This window comes from Dreissena polymorpha, chromosome 9 (assembly GCF_020536995.1).
Source record: "Dreissena polymorpha isolate Duluth1 chromosome 9, UMN_Dpol_1.0, whole genome shotgun sequence".
NCBI lineage: Eukaryota > Metazoa > Mollusca > Bivalvia > Myida > Dreissenidae > Dreissena > Dreissena polymorpha.
Window position 1 is genome coordinate 29,033,706 of NC_068363.1, and position 22,399 is coordinate 29,056,104.

Sequence of the window (22,399 nt, forward strand, 5' to 3'; positions counted from 1 at the left end):
GCCAACTTTAACATTTTGCAATAACTTTTGTTATATTGAAGATAGGAACTTCATAATTGGCATGCATGTGTATCTCATGAAGCTGCACATTTTGAGTGGTGAAAATTCAAGGTCAAGGTCATCCTTCAAGGTCACGGGTCAAATATATGTGGCCAAAATCGCTCATATATGAATACTTTTGCAATATTGAAGATAGCAACTTGATATTTGGCATGCATGTGTATCTCATGGAGCTGCACATTTTGAGTGGTGAAAGGTCAAGGTCATCCTTCAAGGTCAGAGGTCAAATATATGTGGCCAAAATCGCTTATTTTATAAATACTTTTGCAATATTAAAGATAGCAACTTAATATTTGGCATGCATGTGCATCTCATGGAGCTGCACATTTTGAGTGGTAAAAGTTCAAGGTCATCCTTCAAGGTCAGAGGTCAAATATATGTGGCCCAAATCACTTATTTTATTAATACTTTTGCAATATTGAAGATAGCAACTTGATATTTGGCATGCATGTGTATCTCCATGGAGCTGCACATTTTGAGTGATGAAAGGTCAATTTCATCCTTCACAAGGTCAAGGTCATCCTTAAAGGTCAAACGTCATATAGAGGGACATTGTGTTTCACAAACACATCTTGTTCGATTGTGCATTGTGAAGTTTCAATTTTATGCAGTGCAGTGTAGAGCGGAAAATGCAATTTTTTTTAAGAAGCACCCATTAAATGCATAATTGTCATTCATTTATTTTATCCTGTGTATTTAATATTTATAAATGATATTATGTCTAATTGAAATCTGTAATAATATATATATATAGTTCCCTGTATGAATTTGTTATAGATTAAAATGAAATGTTTTGTTTCATTTGGGAATATTTCATAGACTACCATGTTTTTGTCTGTTTAAATTAATTGTATACATTGTTGTATTTTGAACAATATTAACATTAGCATTAAATGAGCGTCTAGCAATAGCCAAAAGTATGTATCGGGATAAACTTATTTTATTTGGGTTCATTTACATTCAAGTAGAATGCATTTTTAAGGTGTTTATTATTAGTATATACCGTAGGACTTTAAGATAATATTATTTTCAATAATGTAGTTGTATTTTGCTTTTGTTAATTATTGCTAAATAAAAATTAGAGTTTGATATAGATAATACTGGGAAAATGCTACATATATATGCCTAACAGAATGTGTCCTGCATTTAGAAAGTGACTTAATATAAACATACTTGAGCTGTGATTTGGAAGAATATGTATTCAATACATGTGCATATAGGATTGTCCCAGATGAGTCTATGAGCGCTAATAAGGGACGACAGTTTCTCTTGATTTATTAAATTTCAGTCTTCAGAAGTAAATTAGGGGCCATGCGTTATAGGTCAATATTTATGCATCTATTACTTGAGAATAAGCAGCAACAGTTTATGTTCTTTGATCAATTACTTATGATTGGATTGAGATAAATGTGCTGAAGATTTGTGGAAGTGTATACCCAGCTTACATACCCTACCTGGATTCCAATTCGAGCCAGTTGGGTTAAAGTCTATGTCACTATTATTAAAATTAGACAAACTACACTTAGTAACACCGCTTTTATATTAGGGTCTTGTTCCTAAATTGTATGAATTGTTAGCTCACCGCTTTTATATAAGGGTATTGTTCCTAAATTGTATGAACTGTTAGCTCACCGCTTTTATATTAGGGTATTGTTCTTAAATTGTATGAATTGTTAGCTCACCGCTTTTATATTAGGGTATTGTTTCTTAATTGTATGAATTGTTAGCACACCGCTTTAATATTAGGGTATTGTTCCTAAATTGCATGAATTGTAAGCTCACCGCTTTTATATTAGGGTATTGTTCCTAAATTGTATGAATTGTTAGCTTACGTGTAGATCTAGCTTGGGAAAACTAGATACAAGTCAAAGTCACTGTAAGTTAATTAAAAAATTCCGCTTACATAACTTAAATTGTATGAAGAATTTCCGCTGTTTTTGTAGGTGTAGGTAGATTCCACGCAGTCTTAGGTGATGTAAGCGTGTATTTCAATACCTCTGACACCTTACATGTAAAACAGAATTAGTTTGCATTATATTTAATTGAGTCTTATAATGTCAACATATTGTTCCTACTGAAAATGTTTGTAAGGACAGTGTAAATTGCAAAATATTGTTACTTGTCTTTTATTCAAGAAAATACTGTGGGTATACCACGTACACTACTTTATGTATGGACCCACATTTTGTCTTCTTGATCTCGACTGCTCTGTATACATGTTATTCTTATACTTATTTCTTATTGCATTTGATAAATGTTGTTTTGATGAGGAAGATCAAATGTTCATTATACTGTCTTGAACAAGTTTAGGTTACAGCTAATTTCATAAAACAAAATTGCCACATATTAATGCAAAGTTTATTATGTAACATGAAACTTTTCTATGTGTCATAAAATACAACAGTGTACGAAACCAATTTGCCAAGACACTTGTGACACTATATTATGTTGGCAATGTATGCTTATTCGTTTCTATTAAACGCAAATGTTATTATTTATTTAAATAAAGACTAATGATAAATAATGTAAACAATTTACTTTTTTGATATTATTTGGAATGACCATTTTTCAAGTATTTGTAAATAGTCCTAAAAGCTTATTTTGTAGTATTATACACTTTCAGTATTTGATGTTTCTTATAGGAACATTTATTTATTTCGAACTTTCTCCCCCGGTATTCTAACCAGGTCCAAGCGGGTAATGTTCATATCTTTAAAACACATCATTCACGACAAACATCATCCTAATATATACATTCACAATAATACTGTTTCATTTTCATCATGGATATCATACGCCTTGCGAACTTCAATATAAAATTTTAGTATCTGCAATTTCTATTTATTGGTTGCTCTCCCTTGTCGTAAAACACGCGTGTATATTGAATTGTATTAATACATATTTTTATGAACAAATGCTCAAAGTTTGCCTTTAATATATAGAGGATATTTGTTGGATTCGATGGGATATTTTATTATGCCCCCCTTAGTAGAAGAGGGGGTATATTGTATTGCACATGTCGGTCCGTATGTCAGTCCGTATGCCCGTATGTCCGTCCACCAGATGGTTTCCGGATGATAACTCGAGAACGCTTAGGCCTAGGATCATGAAACTTCAAAGGTACATTTATCATAATTCGCAGATGACCCCTATTGATTTTGAGGTCACTAGGTCAGAGGTCAAGGTCACGGTGACCCGAAATGGTAAAATGGTTTCCGGATGATAACTCAAGAACGCTTATGCCTAGGATCATGAATTTTCATGGGTACATTAATCATGACTCGCAGATGACCCCTATTGATTTTCAGGTCACAAGGTCAAAGGTCAAGGTAACGGTGACCCGAAATAATAAAATGGTTACGGATGATAACACAAGAACGCTTATGCCTAGGATCATGAAACTTCATAGGTACATTGATCATGACTCGCAGATGACCCCTATTGATTTTCAGGTCAGTAGGTTAAAGGTCACGGTGACCAGAAATAGTAAAATGGTTTCTGGATGATACCTCAAGAATGTTATGCCTAGGATCATGAAACTTTATAGGTACATTGATCATGATTCGCAGATGACCCCTATTGATTTTCAGGTCACTAGGTCAAAGGTCAAGGTCATGGTGACTCAACTTAGAAAAATGGTTCCCGGATGATAACTCAAGAATGCTTATGGTTAGGATCATGAAACTTCATAGGTATATTGATCATGACTCGCAAATGACCCCTATTAATTTTCAGGTCACTAGGTCAAAGGTCAAGGTCACATTGCCAAAAAACGTATTCACACAATGGCTTCCACTACAACTGACAGCCCATATGGGGGGGCATGCAGGTTTTACAAACAGCCCTTGTTTAACGAGGGCTCATATAAAATAATATGTTCACGAGTGGTGCAACCAAAAATATATTTTCTATGATAAAGAGTGAATTAAAATCGATATTCCATCGAATCCAACAAATGTTATTTTTATTGCATGCTTTTTTTTACCGTTTATTTACATTGTAAAAGAGTCTGACTGGAGTATATCGCTGGAGATATGACGTCATTTTGTCAAAAATAATGATGTCATTGCACAGTCAAACAGTGAAAAATATTGATATTTTTCACTGTTAATTTTCACTGTTCGAAACAGTAGAATGCCAGTTTTATTTCAATGATAAACCACCAGAAAGCATAAAAGAAAAACCATTATTGAATACTCCTCGGTTAATCGTCATCATAATCAGCAGCAGCATTATTATCCTCATCCTCATCCCAATCATTTTCAGCATCATCATCATCTGTATCCTCATCCTTATCATCCTCATCAGCAGCAGCATCATCATTTCATCATCAGCAGCAGTAGCTGCAGCATTATCATCAGCAGCATGATCATCATCACCACCACAACCACCATCATCACCACCACCATCATCACGACAACTACCACCACTATCATCATCATCCTTATCCTTTTCTTCGCTTTCGTCGTATTTATCGTCGACGCCGTTTTCGTCGTCGTCGGAATCATCATCATCGGTATATGAAGCAGAAACCACAGCAGCAATAACAACAGCAACAGCATCTTTCAGCAACATCGTCAGTGAAACATCAACTTAATCACGCTAAGAGTTATTATTGTTAATAACAAAGTCAACGCCAACAATGCTATTTTTATACCCACACAAACGAAGTTTAGGGGTGTATATAGGAGTGACCTTGTTGGTCGCTCGGTCGGTCTGTCTGTCAGTCGGTCGTTCCGGATTAAGTGCCCGCTCTCTAATTCAAGTTGATTTCATTCGATCTTTACCAAACTTGGTCAGATGATGTATCTAGAGATGTCTAGGTCGAATACAAATATGGGTCATGCCGGGTTAAAAATGAGGTCACGGGGTCACTTAGTGTGTTTTTAACATTGAGCATGGTGTCCGCTCTCTTATTCAAGTAGTTTTCATCAGAGCTTCACCAAACTTGGTCAGAAGTTGTATATAGATGATGTTTAGACCAAGTTCGAACATGGGCTTTGCTGGGTCAAAAACTAGGTGACGGGGTCACTTAGTGCGTTTTATACATTCAGAATGTTGTCCACTCTCTAATTCAAGTAGTTTTCATCAGAGCTTCACCAAACTTGGTCAGAAGTTGTATCCAGATGATGTTTAGACCAAGTTCGAACATGGGTCATGGCAGGTCAAAAATTAAGTCACGAGGGTCACTTAGTGCGTTTTTAACATGAGCATGGTGTCTGCTCTCTAATTCAAGTAGTTTTCATCCGACATTCACCAAACTTGGTCAGAAGTTGTACCTAGATGATGTCTGGGTCAAGTTTGAATATGGGTCATGCCGGGTCAAAAAATAGGTCGCTGGGTCACTTAGTTAGTTTTACACATTAACCATGGTGTCTGCTTTTAAATTCAAGTAGTTTTCATCCGATCTTCACCAGACATGTTTATTTTTATTTTAACCAATGACGATACTTATTTTACAATCAATTTAAAAGCAACACACGTTAAACAATTGAGTAATCCGAAACTGCCGCTACTGGTTAATATTAATAAATTAGACATGTACATTTATAAAACTACATTATTTGAGAGCATAGAACTACGGACAAATGTTATTTTTTATTATAAAAATATTTTTTTCTTGTTACATCTGAAAACAAAGATCTATCATTATCGATGTTTAATGGGTACTATTTTTTTAAATGATCATCATGACAGGAACTATGCATAAAATGCAAATAAAACATATTAATATGATACATTAAAACACATCAAGCAGTTTGAATAATATATTTTTTAAAGAAGAAATTTAAATCTTGTATATTTAATATTTAAAGGTGGAGTCAAATGCGTTGACAATTATGTGAACATGTACATGCTTAAAAGCGCACTAATAAAATTGTATGAACATGTTCCAAATTATATAAGTCATTAAAACAAAGGCATACATTGAATTTAAACTTATACAATAACATTGACACAAAGCATAAACGTAATATCTGTCTACAGTTTTATTTCGTTTAGTAGTTTGTCACTTGCTCGGTAGCAAAAATAAACATTATGTTGTTCACTGATTTTAATCTCAAGGCATTTACGACTTAGGAGCCGTATTTACAAAATTGTGTTGATTTTAATAATAACTACATATAAGAGAAAAGCTCCGGCGAAATATCTCATTTAAAATTGAGATGAGCATTTGTATATAGTGTTGTGAATGAATGTCAACATACAGTAGACTAAGACCGTTTTGAAATAAAAAGATAATGTGTTTCTACCATATTTTCTTGTAACACTTATCGTCGAAAAGTCCACAACACATTAAGCTAGTATATTTTATAGCTCAATTTCATGTATAGAGAAACAACATAAAAAAGTATTATACGCCACATGTCAAAACAGTTTCAATTGTTACAATATAAATTTAATATACAACCAGGTTCATATAAATATAGTATCCATCAAAAACAAACACTAATTCAAGATATTGAGCCTGGACTTATCTCAATGAGTATTGAAATTCGATTGATTTTGTAACGATCAATATATTTAGCAAATCTTTTATAAACATCATCTTCAAGGATATCGCTAGCAGCGTCATCAACATCACCAATGTCACGTACAGACATGGCATAACCGGCAGAATCAGGCCATTCATATATCCGGAATCGTTTTACTGCATCATTTTTCCGTGCAGCCAGTTCCTGTTGAACTGGAATGTATTCCTGAATTGGGATCCATTCTGGGGGATCAACACTAGAAGCGCAACCAAATTCTAGCTTACTCTCAATTGTATGAGTACATGTAGCCAATGAGTCCACAAGTTCGCGCAATTCGGATGGAAGCATTGTGTCATAGTAGATATTTAAATTCTTCAATGATTGAGGTACCTGCAGGGCGATGTATGTATGTACATGTAGTGTTAACGTTTCCAGCTGTGTTAGTGACGATAACGACTGAGAAAATGTTTTCGCATGCTTCACGTCAATTCCGGAACCTTTCCACACGCCATTCAGACTCAGACTCTTGATATTCAGACCATGGAGAGCTGCCCATATACCAGGACTCTCATGCTCCACATCAATACTAAGTGTTTCAAGCTGAGTGAGCGATGAAAGTGTCTTTGACAACGACATTGTATGCTTCACGTCAATTCCAGTATGTATCCACAAACCACTCAGGCTTAGATGCTTGATATTCAGACCATGTACAGCCTCCCACAGACCTGGACAATCACACCCCCTCTCAATACAAAGAGTGTCCAGCTGTGTGAGCGATGATAATGACTGATACAACGACTCTGCAGGCAAACCTCTACATTTACCAAACCGACGCAGACTCAAACTCTTGATATTCAGACCATTGAGAGCGGCCCACAGACCATTTCTGTCTATTTCCCCACTAATTATAAGGGTTTCCAGACGTGTGAGAGATGCAAGTGACTGAGACAACGATTCTGTACGCAAATTTGTCCACCGAATGTAACCCAGATTCAGACTAAGACTCTTGATATTCAAAGTATGGAGAACCTCCCACAGACCAGTACTGTGCTCCCATACGATAATATGGAGTGCTTCAAGTTGTGTGAGCGATGATAGTGACTGAGACAACAACTTTTTATCATTTAATTCGAAATCTTTGATTTGACCATTCAGAGCCAGACTCTTCACACTTAAACCTTGAAGAGCCTCCCACAAACCAGGACTGGCTTCATCCGCAGAAATACTTGATTGATTGTGACAAAGACTCTTCATGCATTTCTCCCGTGTTATCATATATTTTGAGATTTAGATACTCGATATTCAGACCATAAAGGGCTTCCCAAGGACTGTCTTTTTGAACGTGAATGGTAAGCTTTTCCATCTGTGCGAGCGATGACAGTGGCTGAGACAACGGCTCTGAATGATTTATCTTTAAACCGTCCCCCTTCCAACCATCCAGTCGCAAACTTTTGATGTTCAGACCATGGAGAGCCTTCCACAGACCAGGACTGTCTTCAGTCACACAAATTTCAAGTGTTTCCAGCCTCTTGAGCGATGATAGCGACTGACTCAACGACTCTGCTTGACAATCTCCCCACTCCTTACTTCTCAGAGCCAGACTCTTGATATTCAGACCATGGAGAGCCTCCAACACACAAGGAGTGAATTCATCCATTGTAATATCTAGTGTTTCCAGCCTCTTGAGCGATGATAGCAACTGAGTCAACGACTCTGCATGATAACCTCCCAACTCCCTACTGCTCAGAGTCAGACTCTTGATATTCAGACCACGGAGAGCATCCCACACACAAGGAGTCAATTCATCCATTGTAATATCTAGTTCTTCCAGCTTTGAGAGCGATGCTATCGTCTGTGAGAACGACTTTTCATGATTCACTCTACAACCGCTCTCCCCCCAACCATCCAGACTCAGACTCTTAATACTCAGACCATGCAGAATCTCCCACAGACCGGTATCATCACCTAGGATTATTGATATCCTTTTGTGATGACGTACGTATAAAGATATGTGTCCAGTCGTGTATGATGCGTTGACTTCGCCCTCTCCACACGCAGTTAAGTGACAGTCACGCAGATTACAGTACATTGGACAATTACGTGTCAGCATCATGCTAAGCAGACTGCGTAGCCAGGTACAGGAACATGTGACACTGGTCAAGTCAATGTATTTGATGGAGGGACGTACAGGAGGAAGCTCTGTGCACTGGGTTGGATCGGCAATATTTAGAATAATGCAGACCGGAAATTCCAATGTGCCCACACTGGCAGAATCTGAAAAAATGATGAAGTTTTAGCAATGCTTATACATAGTAAATGTGGTTGCATTTGTTCAATATTGAATAATTAAAACAAAAACAATGTTTTAGTTTCAGAACGCATCCCGTCATAATACATATAAATCAGAAGTATTATTGTAGTGTTGTTTAGCTAAAAATTTTCAATAATATAAGTTTTATTTTTTTCGAATGGTTCACTTAAATTATTTCCAACTTGCAAACACGTTTACAATACGTTTGTATGAGTGTTATATTCATACTATGTTGTGTTCCACATTACTAGCCATATGCATGCTGGTATAAATGAATCATTAAAATCAATCTATAATCCACAATGAATATGCCGTAGAGTGCTAACTAACAATGGCAATGTTCTATCAACTATTGAAAATATACTATTTAGATACACTTCCCTTATCTACATGCATAAATAAATGACAACCCAGACAGCTTGTATAACCAAACACCTCGCATCGGTTATCTCCCGTACAGAGTATACCGTTCCTACTGCCATACAAATAAAAATTACTGCAACGAGATAAGATTGTTATAATTAAATGCCAACAATTGAACATATCTACAAAGTGCAATAAGGTTGCAAATCTGCTAAGTTGCATTAACAATGCTTCGTTCTGTAGGGTAATAGACACGTGTTTGCAAACGTTTTGCTAGCTCACTTTAATATTTAATCCATTTATGCCTAGTGGACTCTACCATCCTTCTAAATTGGATTAATTTATTTCCAAAATTAGGGATGTCTAGTATATTTATTTCTATATTTAGAATATTTTTTACAGAAATGTCTTTAAGCAAACAGCGCAGACCTAGATGAGACGCCGCGGCATGCGGCGTCTCATCATGGTCTACGCTGTTTGTCAAGGCCTTTTTTCTAGACGCTAGGCATAAATGGGTTAATGTCAATTACATTTATTTGTATGTTTCAATTAATTTTTGCTGAAGTGAAGTAGACTTTATAGCTAACGAATGGGTTTAAACCTTGTGGATCTTTATAATTATAATGTTATTGTGCAATTTCCTTTTGACGGGAAACTACTCGAAAGTTTCCGGCATAACACTATATTTCTTGAAATATTTATTATTGCTTCTGAGCTGGGCTTTAAGAAATAATATTAAGCGCAGATATTACTTTGTTAAGAATAGCCATTAAGTAAAGAATACCATATTTGCAATTATCAAAACATGAAAAATAAAAACAACCAAGTAGTTTCACATTTTTAACTGTGTTATTAAGTATATAAGACATGCGTAATATATCACGATACATCGACATGCACCGTTTGACAACAAGAGCATTTTCTAGTTTTCGGTCACAGAATAAAAAAATGAATGAATTATATAAATGGGTGAGCGAAATAACACAAACGACGGAGATTCATACTGAAAATGCGAAACATTATCGCTAGAAAATGAAGAATTTGATTTCAAATTAAAACTGTACATTGATTATTTAAATTAGTTTTAAAATCACGTCGGAACTATTTCGATTTTAATGCCGAGTATAAAGAATATGACATGTCAAATTACAAAAATCCCGACACGTTTTCAAACATATTAGTGTTCGTCAAAATACAACATAAACGGTGCAATTTGAGAAGACTGACAGCAATTAAACTTAATTAAAATCGGCCTAATGCTTGCATTGTTCCTATGACACTTAGAGCTGTTTAGCTCTTACGTCTCAAAATGTTCTGATTAAGTGTAATGAAGAGTGGCGGTCAAGTTTTTCTAGTTTTTCAACAATCCGGAACAAGTTTCGAACTTAGCTGTCATAAAAACGTATGTTCTTACCGAATGTCATGAAATTTGACAAACAAATCGGCTTGAGCATCGATAATTTATCACTACAGTCATATGAGGGAAATGCTCAACTTTCAGTCGGCCATTCGTGTTAAAGATCCGGAAATATTTAAACTAAGCTAAGATATCATTAGAAGATATGTTCTGACAGAGTTTAATAAAGACTTAACATAAGGTATGGCCACAAGAGCGTTACCATGGTTTCACTAAGTTAATTTAAGGGAAGCTGCCCGCCTCTTAATGAATTCCTTTTTCAGGTCACCGGAACACTTTGTTTTTATTAAGCCGATACATCATAACACAAAATGTTCTAGTCAAGCTTCATGATAATTGGACTAAAATGCGACTTCTATAGTTTTGAGGCGGTTTAACTATAGCCATACTATAAAAACTGCCAAACCACCGTGCTGTCATGTTTCCTTACGAGCCGCCCACATTAAATAAATATTCGAGCAATTATTAAAACAATGTCTTGACCAGGGGACCGTTTCTTAAAATTACGTACGTTCAAAAATCATGCGTAAGTGCAAAATGTTTAGTTAGTAGCGTTTCTATAAACTTCGTAAAGTTACGTTTACCGTATTTTTGCACGTAATGTTACGTGTGCTCAAAGGCTCACGTAACTCAGTAATTTAGCATAAATATGGCGGCGTATGCACCGATATTTTGGAGAACCGAACGTAGACTACGAAATCTACGAGCGGAACTTCATTTTAATTAATTTAAACCTTTATCTATGTTAAGATCTTGGTAGGGCATGGGAAGATACTGTAACGGAAATCCTGCGTTGATTGTGCATGATCTATTGTGTACGATTGTGGATTGGAGTTCTACTAAAAGAGGAAATTTTACATGTTCGAATCGATTGTTGTTATGATTTGTTCGATTTTCCTTTTGACAATTCATTCAACTTTCGTATTGTACAAGGCTTTATCCATCACAAGACGCCAAGTTGAACTCAACGAATGTGACGTTTGCTGATTGATAGAATTGATTCATTGTAAACATGGGTAAAGGTATACTTTTTCTGTAAGAATTATTTATTAGAATTGTATAATCTACGTTTTTGTAAATAGTTGCATTTATATTATACTGCTGTGTCAATGAATGACAATTATACAGTAGTCTGTGCTAATATTAATTCAATTAATTTTAGCACAGATAATGAGATTACTGTATAATTGTCATTCATTGACACAGCAGTATAAAATAAATGCAACTATTTACAAAAACGTAGATTACTGTATACAATTTTTATTGATATGTCAACAGCGCTTCTTATAAATGTGAATACGGTTGTCACTTTATTGTTGAATTTGGCACATTTACCCATACGAAATAATGGGGCGGATTCCGGGTGGAATTGGGGCGGAATTGGCACGTAATATTAGAATTACGCGCGTACAACTGGCGGAATGAGTTTTACGCCCGGAACTAAATTTATTTCTGGGCGTAATTCAACTGTTTTTTTCCGGGCGTAAAACAAATCTGGGCGTATTTTTATACTTAGAATTTGTATGATGGAGATTTGTGGACGGAATTTTGCACTTTGTTTCTTTCGTGGGGCAGAATTTCATAATAGTAATATTGGACTTAGCAAATTTCTATGAAGCTGAACAATGACTTAATAAATTTAATTTAAACCAAAGTACTGAACAAAATATTACCAGTAACTGATAACTTAAATAAAAATATTTAATTTTTATTTATACATTTGTACAATCAATGAACATCCATTATAGACACAACTATTTCAGTCACAGTAAAATTAATTCTGCATAAAGCTTTGATCTAATTTATGATTTTCATGTTCAGATTCTAAAAATATTTTGTAGTATTTTTATACTTTATTTGTGAGAAGCTGAACAGGAGACAGACTTGTGAACTTGTGATCATGAATAATACTCTTAGATTTTGCATTATTTTTGGCAATATTGTTGTTAAAAAAATATTAGGAGATAACAATAACACATTTTAATTAAATATATTTTATCTATTGCTGACTTTTACAGTTTCCACTTATGATTTTAACTCTGAGGGATGACCATGCATTAAAAATCTATTTGCACTTATTTTTTTTAATTCACTCCTTTAATTCTTCTTCTTTTTGAAAATTTTGCTTTTAATAATTATTTCATGATTACAATAAATACTGTAAAGTTTAATAAAGAACAAGACTTGGTAATGTTTTCATCATTTTAAGGTTTCCTTTAACATTAAACAAACAACAGTGTAGTTTACTATTATTTGTTTATATCATCAATATGAATGCAGTTTCTCTGCATGTTACTCTATATTTTTTATTTTTTTTAAAGTAAGATTTCCCCAGTCTGAAAAGACCATAAACACTAAATATTAATTTAATCTCAGATAAACACTGACAACCAGCTGAGTTGATCTCAGGTATTGTGCTGCCCATTCAATACCCTGAGTCACATGTGTACATGTTTATAAACCATCTGGGCTTATCAGGCTTCAGTGGATTGGTTCAGTGGTACAGGAAGTGAGTGGTAGAAGTTGCTGTTTGAAAACATTAGAGCGGTTAAGCTAATTACTGACTCTGAACTAAATTGTCAGTATAATAGCAAAATGAGGACTAAACTGTAGTAAAAAAATGTCTTGCAGGGAGTATTGTGTCAAAAACAATTTGTATTTAATACATCACATAATGTGGAAATGAACAATAAGTTTGTTGCAAAAAAGGTTCAAATTGGCTCAGGTTTAACTGTGATTTTGTCTCACCAACTTCCTGTGTTTTTGGAATACTGCAGAAAAGCATAAAAGGTTTGTATTTTTACTCCTTTATTCCTCTATTATTTAGATTATTAACTGATATAATTGTAATTGTATTTGTGTACTGTCCCAGTGGTTTTTTTGTAAAAGGATGAATGAAAAGTAGACGGGCATCTGAAGGAAAAACAACACAGTTTGAAACTAAAATGAAATACACAAATTTCTTTAAAATATATAGTAAGTACTTAAATTAACATTTCATTTTCAGATTATGTCATAGGATTAGGGAGAAAGGTTGCTGGTGGCATAACAAATTTTCCCTTCTCCGACCTCAAAAGCCACATCACAAATTGAAGAATTTGTTTGCAAGAAAGCACAGTGTTGAAAAAAACATGTGAAAAAATGAACATTTTTATATTTGCTCTGTGTGCGCGCCCGGATGATGAGCACAAAGCGGTCCTTGACAAAGGAAAGCTGGATTTGTTGCTAGGTAAATCACAATTTTCCTATACAAGTTATTGTATTAATTATTAGTTTGAAATAGTTAAGTTCAAAATAAAGATTAATTCGAATTATACGATTAGTGATCCTCAGGGCTAGGCCTGTCAATAACAGAGTGTCTCAGTACCTTGCCGCACTAAGATCCAAACCTGCCCCCTTTGACCCCCAACATGTTTTAATTCGTTCTGATCATATTATTTTACAGAATATTCAATGAATTTTCAATAAACTAATTTTATTTTAACAGTGAAACTAGTTTTATCAATTAAAAAAATATTTTTAAATGAAAATGCACGTAATATTAAATAATATGCGCATATATAGCACAGGTTATTTGAAAATATTCCACAGGGAAAAATATCCAAGCACGTTCAAAAGTGTACTATTTGCCAAATTTGGACCCTGTCTTTTTCAAATCCTAGCTTGGGCCCTGGCTTAGATAAAAAGGTTGAAAAAGCAATTAATTCTACATAAGTTGTTAACAGTATTTGCATAGGTGAACTGTAGTTGTACTAAATATCAAATTGCATTTCAGATTATGACATAGGATGGGGGAGAATCATGGACCTGAACAATACTGTGATAGAGAGGAATTCCTTCTCAAGAAAGCAGTTTAAAAAACGCATTCAATGTGAAAGAGTGAACTTTTTTATTTTGGCCGTGTATAAGAACAGTTTGTTTTTTTATAAACTGCATGTCTTTCAAATTATTTTTTATGTATATATATTGAATATGTTTCTCTTTAAAAGCTACATTGTATCTTAAAAGTATCATCAAAATGCGGAACGAAAATGCGTACATTTTCCGCGTAAGTTCCACATTTTTTGTGACTGCGGAAAAAATGCGGGGATTTTCAGCATTTGTTCCGCATTTGCAGAAGTATAAAATGGTGATCCATGTTTTTAAAATGTATTAATATCTTAAAATTAATATAAAGATACTATGTTAAATGTATCTTGTCATAATTTTGACAAGTTCTTAGCTAACCTAAGCACAAAGTGCTCATGTTGAGCTTTTGCGATCTCCTTTTGTTTTTTCAAATGGCCTGTCCTTATATGGGTATATGGGTATATTTACAATATGCATGTAATCCGACTTCCGCCCGGTATCTAAATTACGCCCGTAATCTAAGTTACGCCCGTAATTTTAACATTCCGCCTGTAATCTGAATTCCGCCCATAAACTGCTTTCCGCCTGTAATTTAAAATTCCGTCCCACCTCATTTACATATTTCGCCCCTGTTTTCCGCCCGGAATCCGCCCCTCTTCTTAAAATCATATATAGAAAAATACGCCCGGAAATATTTTTTACGCCCGGAATTTAGTTTGCGATTCCGTGCCGATTCCGGGCGGAACATTTCGTACAGGTATACAGTTTAAGCAGAAGTTCTGCATCAAGATCCATTTCTTTGGAAATAATATCATGCATATATCATTTTGTCAAAACTGCATAAAATAAAATATACTGTAGAGACTGTGAGATACAACCTGTCGACATGTTAGCTCAGTTGAGTTAGATTGGTCTTTGTCAGCTCTGGTACAACTTGAAAGTTCCCTGGGTACTCTTATGTATGCTACACTATACCCTGGGTACAGAAAATATACTTAAACATACCCAGGAATACTTAGGCTAAATCTGCTGTTGTTAGTTCTATTTTCAAATTAATAATGTTTCTGTTTACATTCTGTGAAATGGCCTCCGCGATGATATTATTGAAACTCGTACACAAAAAAGCATATTGAGTTAGGTTTTATTCAAAGAGGATTTTGTTTCGTATTCGGAAGTGCGTTTGATGACATCAGATTTTAGGCAGGAATAAAACTCTGTACCCAGGGTACATTGAAGTGTACTTAAGAGTACCCCGGGTGCTTTTAAGTAGTACGGGGCCAATAATGACCAATCAAGCTTCAGTTGTTTAAGCGCTTCAATTATTAACTGGAAGTAAAGGTCAAGGCTCACACACTTGGCTAACTTTGCGCAATGGTTATTGTAACAACTAAAACTTAAGTTGTCTGAATATTTATAATGGCTAATTTTAAAGTAGGTTTGAAAAGTTTTCACTGTTGAAGTAAATTTACTGAAAACATGTATTGAAATATACCAAATATGTCATTTTATACAAAAACCGTCAAAACACTATGACTTTTAAACCAATGAGATTTGTTTTTGGTAAGTTACAGTTGTTAGATGCTCAAAGTTGTATTTTTAGCGAGGCTGTTTTCGGAGAGAGAAAACCCAAGCTATTGTCATAGCTAGCTAGTTGTCCAACGTCCGCCCGTCCGCTGTAGGCAATGTGCTAAAACCTTAATATTTGGCTCTAAAATCAAAGTGCTTCCACCTTCAACTTTTAAACTTCATATGTAGATGCACTTTGATGAGTTCTAAATGCCACATCCATTTTAGGTCACTAGGTTATAGGTCAATGTCACTGTGACCTCTACAAAAATATAAAATTCTGACAAGCTTTCACAGCCCAGCATGGCACCAGATATGCGGTGCTCTTGTTTATTATCAGATTTCATCGGTAATCAGTCATATTACTATCATATTGATGGCAAAACTTTGTTGTTGCTGTATGCTTTACAATCATTTTTTCTGAGTTTTTAGGTTTTTTACAAAGAAATTTTAGAACACAAACCATGGGGACAATACAAAATTATTTCATTTTGTTTTGGTATAATCAACATTCAAAATCTTTAATTTTATTATCATAAATGCAGTTGCCATGAAGAAGAAGTGTCAAATTTTAACTAAGGTCATTGTTAATCTTTACTGTCTGAAATATTTAATTACTAATTTTAAGATTATTTTTTAGTTTCCTATAAACCATATGGACACATCAAATGCAGTTTGATTGATATGTACAAATAAAATTGTCATAAGAAGTTATTTAGAACCTTTTTTCTTTATAGGTGGTCACACAGATTGACAGAAAACTATCAACAATCATTTTTTTTTCCAATATCTTTGAACACATTTCTTTCTTTCTACTGTGTTTTTGTACATACTGTAATGTCCATTTATACCATTTAAAGTTCTATAATAATGCTGTTAACATCGCAAAACTCACTTTATTTTATCTTATATTTTGAAAAGCAATGCTGCGAATTTTCTCTTTTTTTTACATACAGTTATTTTATACCATTTTTTGATGGGAAATATTAGGATAAAGTTTACTTTCTTTATTATTATAAGTAAATGTATTTTTTTTTATGTTTTAAATCCATTAACTTGTACAAATAAATAAGAAACATAAAATAGACAATGTTTGTGTTGTGTAGAGCATTTACTACTATTGCAATCAAATAATTTAAATAATACCATTTTTGTTTTTTCACTTTTAACACCATAGTTATGCATAATATTCACATTAAGTTATTTGTCAAAAACATAACTTATTAGACAATATAAAAAGCAAAAGAAGTTGTTTGTTTTGCACTAAATAAAGCTTTTTGCGGAAATGTATGCTATCAGTGTATGTGTTCAAAAATCAATTGATTTTTTTTTTAAGATTTGAACTGAAAAAACCAACAGATTTAACATATTCTCATTATTATGTATCTTTCCCAAACACATGAAAAAGCATTTGATTAGCACAATTTTTACTGATTTTTTTTAAAAATATAATGGAAATTTAATATCAAGTATGAGGACACATATTTTTAATAGCATAATTATTAGAAACTTGCAAGAATAAATTGTGTCATCCTGACATGATTCAACCAGTAAAATTTAACTTCATAAAAATAGGAACATTTAAAAATGGTTTGCTTTCTCCCTGTGTTTTGTTCATATGTACATTGCCAGATGTGTAAAACTTTTCCATGAATTTAAATTAATGCATTAGTTTCCATTAGTGAATGGCATTATGTTAAGTATATTATGAGTGACTGAACTTTTTCACAAATATTTCAGTCATTGTGTTGGTAAAGCATGTAAAGTGATTTAGGTTTACACAAGTGCCCCCTTGTCATACCAATTACCCCATACCAATGACCCAGGAGGATCCCAATTTCTCAAATTTTGTATTTAGAACTAATCACAACTGGTACATACCCTGACATATATTTTACCAATTCATGCTTTTTTTTTAAATATTGAACAAAAAATATAATATAATAATATATGTGAAGAAGCATACTTTATGATAATTGAAAATGCCTATAGTCTCAAATTAATAGAAGCATTCATGGACAATGTTAATTTATCACAGAAAAAAGATTCTCATTTTAAATGAATTTATGAGTAAAAATCTGTTGTTTTTATAAAATTATCTAGAAGTGCAACAAGTGAATACAAGCTACAGAGTTTGTTAATTTTTCTAAAACCATACTGTACTACTGTACATTATCATTGATCAGTAAATTAAATATAAAAAAAACTACCTTCTTTACAGAGGCCATTGCTGATGTTCTTCTCATTAAAGGACATTCCTTTTGTAATTCAGTGACGCACTAAACATAATCAAAGATACCCTTCCAGTAAATTGAATTCCTGTCAGGAAACTCCTTGATTATGTTTCTGTAAATTCAGATGTGTAAGCTACAATACACATTCCTGTCTTCTCAGTATTATCCATCCATTTTTTCCAGTTTGCTCCAGCAATTCCAGTTTGAAATATATCTGACTAACCTTCGTAAAAGAATTGCTTCAGTAAGAATCATCTCTTCTGTTTTAACAAAGAGCATATCGTGGGCTTAGCGCAAAACGGTTGTAACTCCATTTTTTGAAATTTTACAGGAGAGACAAAAAACTGCCCAATTGTTTTAAACATATCTTGCTGGATTTTATTAAAAGAGCATATATTTGGTTAGTTCCAAGCAGTGTTAAAAGACTCATTTCCAATCTGTAGAATAATTATGGAAAGAGATATTTGAACATGTTCAAGTTACAACCATTTTCCACCTGAAATTTTGGAAAATTTCATTTATTATTTTTATGCAATAGTGAAGTAACTCAAGTTACAACTGTTTTCCATTTTTAATTTGGGCAGATTTTAATATTTATTTGTGCGTTAAATGGAAGTATCTCATCATGTACTCTTTATTCTTCATTATTAGTAAAAGAAAGCAAAACTTATTATAGTTACCATAAACTTTCAACAATCATAAAACACTTTTTTGAACAAATACAATCATTTTAGTATGGTGTATAAAATGTATTCATAATTATTCCACACATTATTGATATACGTTTTTTTTATAATATAATTTGTTGTTTACTTTAATAAATTAAATTAAATGAGATCTTTAAACGATTTTTTAATCATCTAAAACTATTCTAGAGATCTACATGATCAGCTAAGATTCAACTTATGAGATATTTATTTTATCCTTTATTATACATTACCGAAAAAGTTTGTGATTTTATACTGCAGTCTCGACAAATGCAATTAATGAAGCAAAAAATAATATTTCCAGTATTAAAAGAGTTTTACTCAAGCCAACTTAATTAATTAATTAACTTATTTCCTGCCGTTCATGTACATCATTTTTCTACAATGCTTACATGTATATATAATACTATAATTAATTATAAAGAATATAATTATTTTTTCACGGTTCATTCACTTGATTCTTTAATGAATAAAAAGGAATTTAACACTATGTTGAACATAGGTAAATTAATAAAATTAACAATAAAGAAAGTTCTAGAACAAGTTAATTTTGTTTCAAAAAGGTAGAATTGAGATTTGGAAAACAGATTTGAGACTTCTGCCAAGAATGTACTTGTATTCAAACATATTTTAGCATCACAATAATTCCCTTGTTACTTTGTTCAATTTGGTCTGCAGTTATTTAACATAAAAGAATTAATAGCTTAAGATTTGATACCATAAACGCTTTAACTGGGTATAACAGCAAAAGTAAGATCATTCATCAACATGACTTGTCAGACTGTGACAATGTAACCAGTATGTAGCATGTCAGACTGTAACAATGGTACCATAACGTAGCATCTGCGACTGTGACAATGGTACCCGTATGTCGAATGTCAGACTGTGACAATAGTACCAGTACATAGCATCTCAGACTGTGACAATAGTACCAGTATGTATTTTGTTAGACTGTGACAATGGTACCAATATGAAGCATGTCACACTGTGACAATTTGACCAGTACGTAGCATGTGAGACTGAGACAATGGTACCAGTACGTAGCATCTGAGACTGTGACAGTGGTACCACTATGTAGCTTGTCAGACTGTGAGATTATACCAGTGGGAAGCATTTGAGACTGACAAAGGTACCACTCTTAAGCTTGTCAGACTGTGAGATTATACCAGTTAGTAGCATTTGAGACTGTGAAAATGGTAACACTACGTAGCGTGTCAAACTGTTACAATTATACTTGTACATACAGTACAGCCAAAGCGGCACAAACATAATCCGCGGCTACGCCACGGCCAGATTATTAGTCCGCGGCGGCCGAATCGTGTGTTCACGCGGCGTATCGCCGTGGCACTCGGCATCGACGCCGAGTCTGTATTAACCACGCGTACTTTCGCGGAGTAAATCCGCCGCATACGTACGCGGCGGATCGAGTGAAAAGATATCCACCTACATGTACATACATGTATGTGTAGCGTAGAATTAATTACGCGCAACTGTTTATGTTTCGTTCGATTATCATTATTAAAATTGTAATCCGAAACACACTTCCGAATTTTAATGCTAACGCGTCCTTTGGCAAATTCTAGCGTCAAATAAACAGTGCTAAAATATCCTTTGTTTCATAAAAAGCGCGCGAAAATTATGCAGACATGTAGAACGTCGTTTGGAAAGTTTGGGTGTATTTTGTGTTGTATAAATACATGAACATCACGTCAGGCGTAAATCGCGTGTTCAGTGGAGAAAAAAAACGCCCCCGATTAGACGTTATTTCATCATCTCTATAAATAGTAACAAATGCCAAAATGTATTTGATACTTAAGGAAATATCGAGAATGTTTGTGTATCGTAAATATTTACCAGCATTTGCTTTAAAACTGGAATATACGGGATTATCGGGTAATTATTAGCGATATTAACTGTATAATATGAACAAAATTAAACGTGTTTATATACGCATATTCAAACAATAGTTATAATAAGCTGATAATTAACAAAACTACAAATACGTCGTCACCGTCTTGATTATTGATGTGGCTTCAAACTGCTAATTTTCTCAGCTCAAATATAATAGCGGAATCAACATGCAATTAATTTATAAATCCACCATATGCTGGAGCCTTGACCACTTGTATGTGCGAAAACATAATTACGTGACCTTGTTAATGTGTGAAATACATACGCTACGGGCGGGAAACAAACTTAATAATTGGCCAGACACATTAACTATGCTTACATGTATATGCTAATACAATCCGCGCACAATAAATTTATTATGATTTTAATTATTATTATAATTGTTCTTTCAAAATTTGTTAACTACATGTAACTAATAATTTAAAAAAAAATATTTCATGATCGCATCGACTCGGCATCATGTCGCGGACCGCGGCATGCCTCGGCGGACAGATGCGAAGTTTCGCGGCGAAATGCGAGTTGCCGCCGCATACTGACGCGGCTTCAACGACTGACGCGGCATCGACTCGTTTCGCCTTGCCGCCGCGGATCGCGAAATACGTTTGTTCCGCTTTGGCTGTACTGTAGCCTGCTAGACTGTGACAATGGTACCAGTATGTAGCATGTCAGACTGTTACAATAGTAGTTTTATAGTACCAGTATGAATCATATGCAACTGTGACAATGGTACCAGTATCTAGCTATCGGACTTTGACAATGGTACCCAGGACTACGTGGCTTGTCAGAATGTGAAAATTGTACCAGTATGTAGCATGTGAGACTGTGACAATGGTACCGCTACGTAATTTGTCAGACTGTTACAATTATACCAGTATATGACATTCTTAACTGTGACAATAGTACCAGTATGTAGCATGTGAGACTGTTATAATGGTACCAGAACGTAGCATCTGCGACTGTGACAAAAGTACCAGTACGTAGCATGTCAGACTTTGACAATAATACCAGTATGTAGCTTGTCATACTGTGACAATTATATCCGTATGTTGCATGTTAGACTGTGACAAATTGGTACCAGTATGTAGCAAGTCAGACTGTTTTAATTATACCAGTATGGAGCATGTGCGGCTGTGGCAATCATACCACTAAGTAGCTTGTCAGACTGTGAAAATTATACCAGTGGCTAGCATGTGAGACTGTGACAATGGTATCACTACGTAGCTTGTAAGACTGTTACAATAATACCAGTACATAGGCTTTTAGCATGCTTGACTTTTAGCATACTGTAACCAGTATGTAACATGTCAGACTGTTACAAGGGTACCAGTTCGTAGCATCTGCAACTGTGACAATGGTACCAGTATGTAGCATGTCAGACTGTGACAATAGTACCAGTATGTAGCAAGTCAGACTGTTATAATTATACCAGTATGGAGCATGTGCGCCTGTGGCAATCATACCACTATGTAGCTTGTCTGACTGTGAAAATTATACCAGTGGCTAGC

General features: G+C 34.3%; 1 protein-coding gene across 1 annotated transcript in view; it reads right to left on the minus strand.

The window, feature by feature from the left end:
- Window positions 1–6,515: 6,515 nt before the first annotated feature.
- LOC127845932 (uncharacterized) overlaps window positions 6,516–22,399 on the minus strand; it is a 53,807-nt gene continuing 37,923 nt past the window's right edge. Inside the window, exons 4-5 of the mRNA XM_052377111.1 lie at window positions 7,845–8,810; window positions 6,516–7,492 (exon numbers count right to left, since the gene is read on the minus strand). Coding sequence (XP_052233071.1) covers window positions 6,516–7,492; window positions 7,845–8,810 — 1,943 coding nt within the window. The remainder of the gene's footprint in view (window positions 7,493–7,844; window positions 8,811–22,399) is intronic.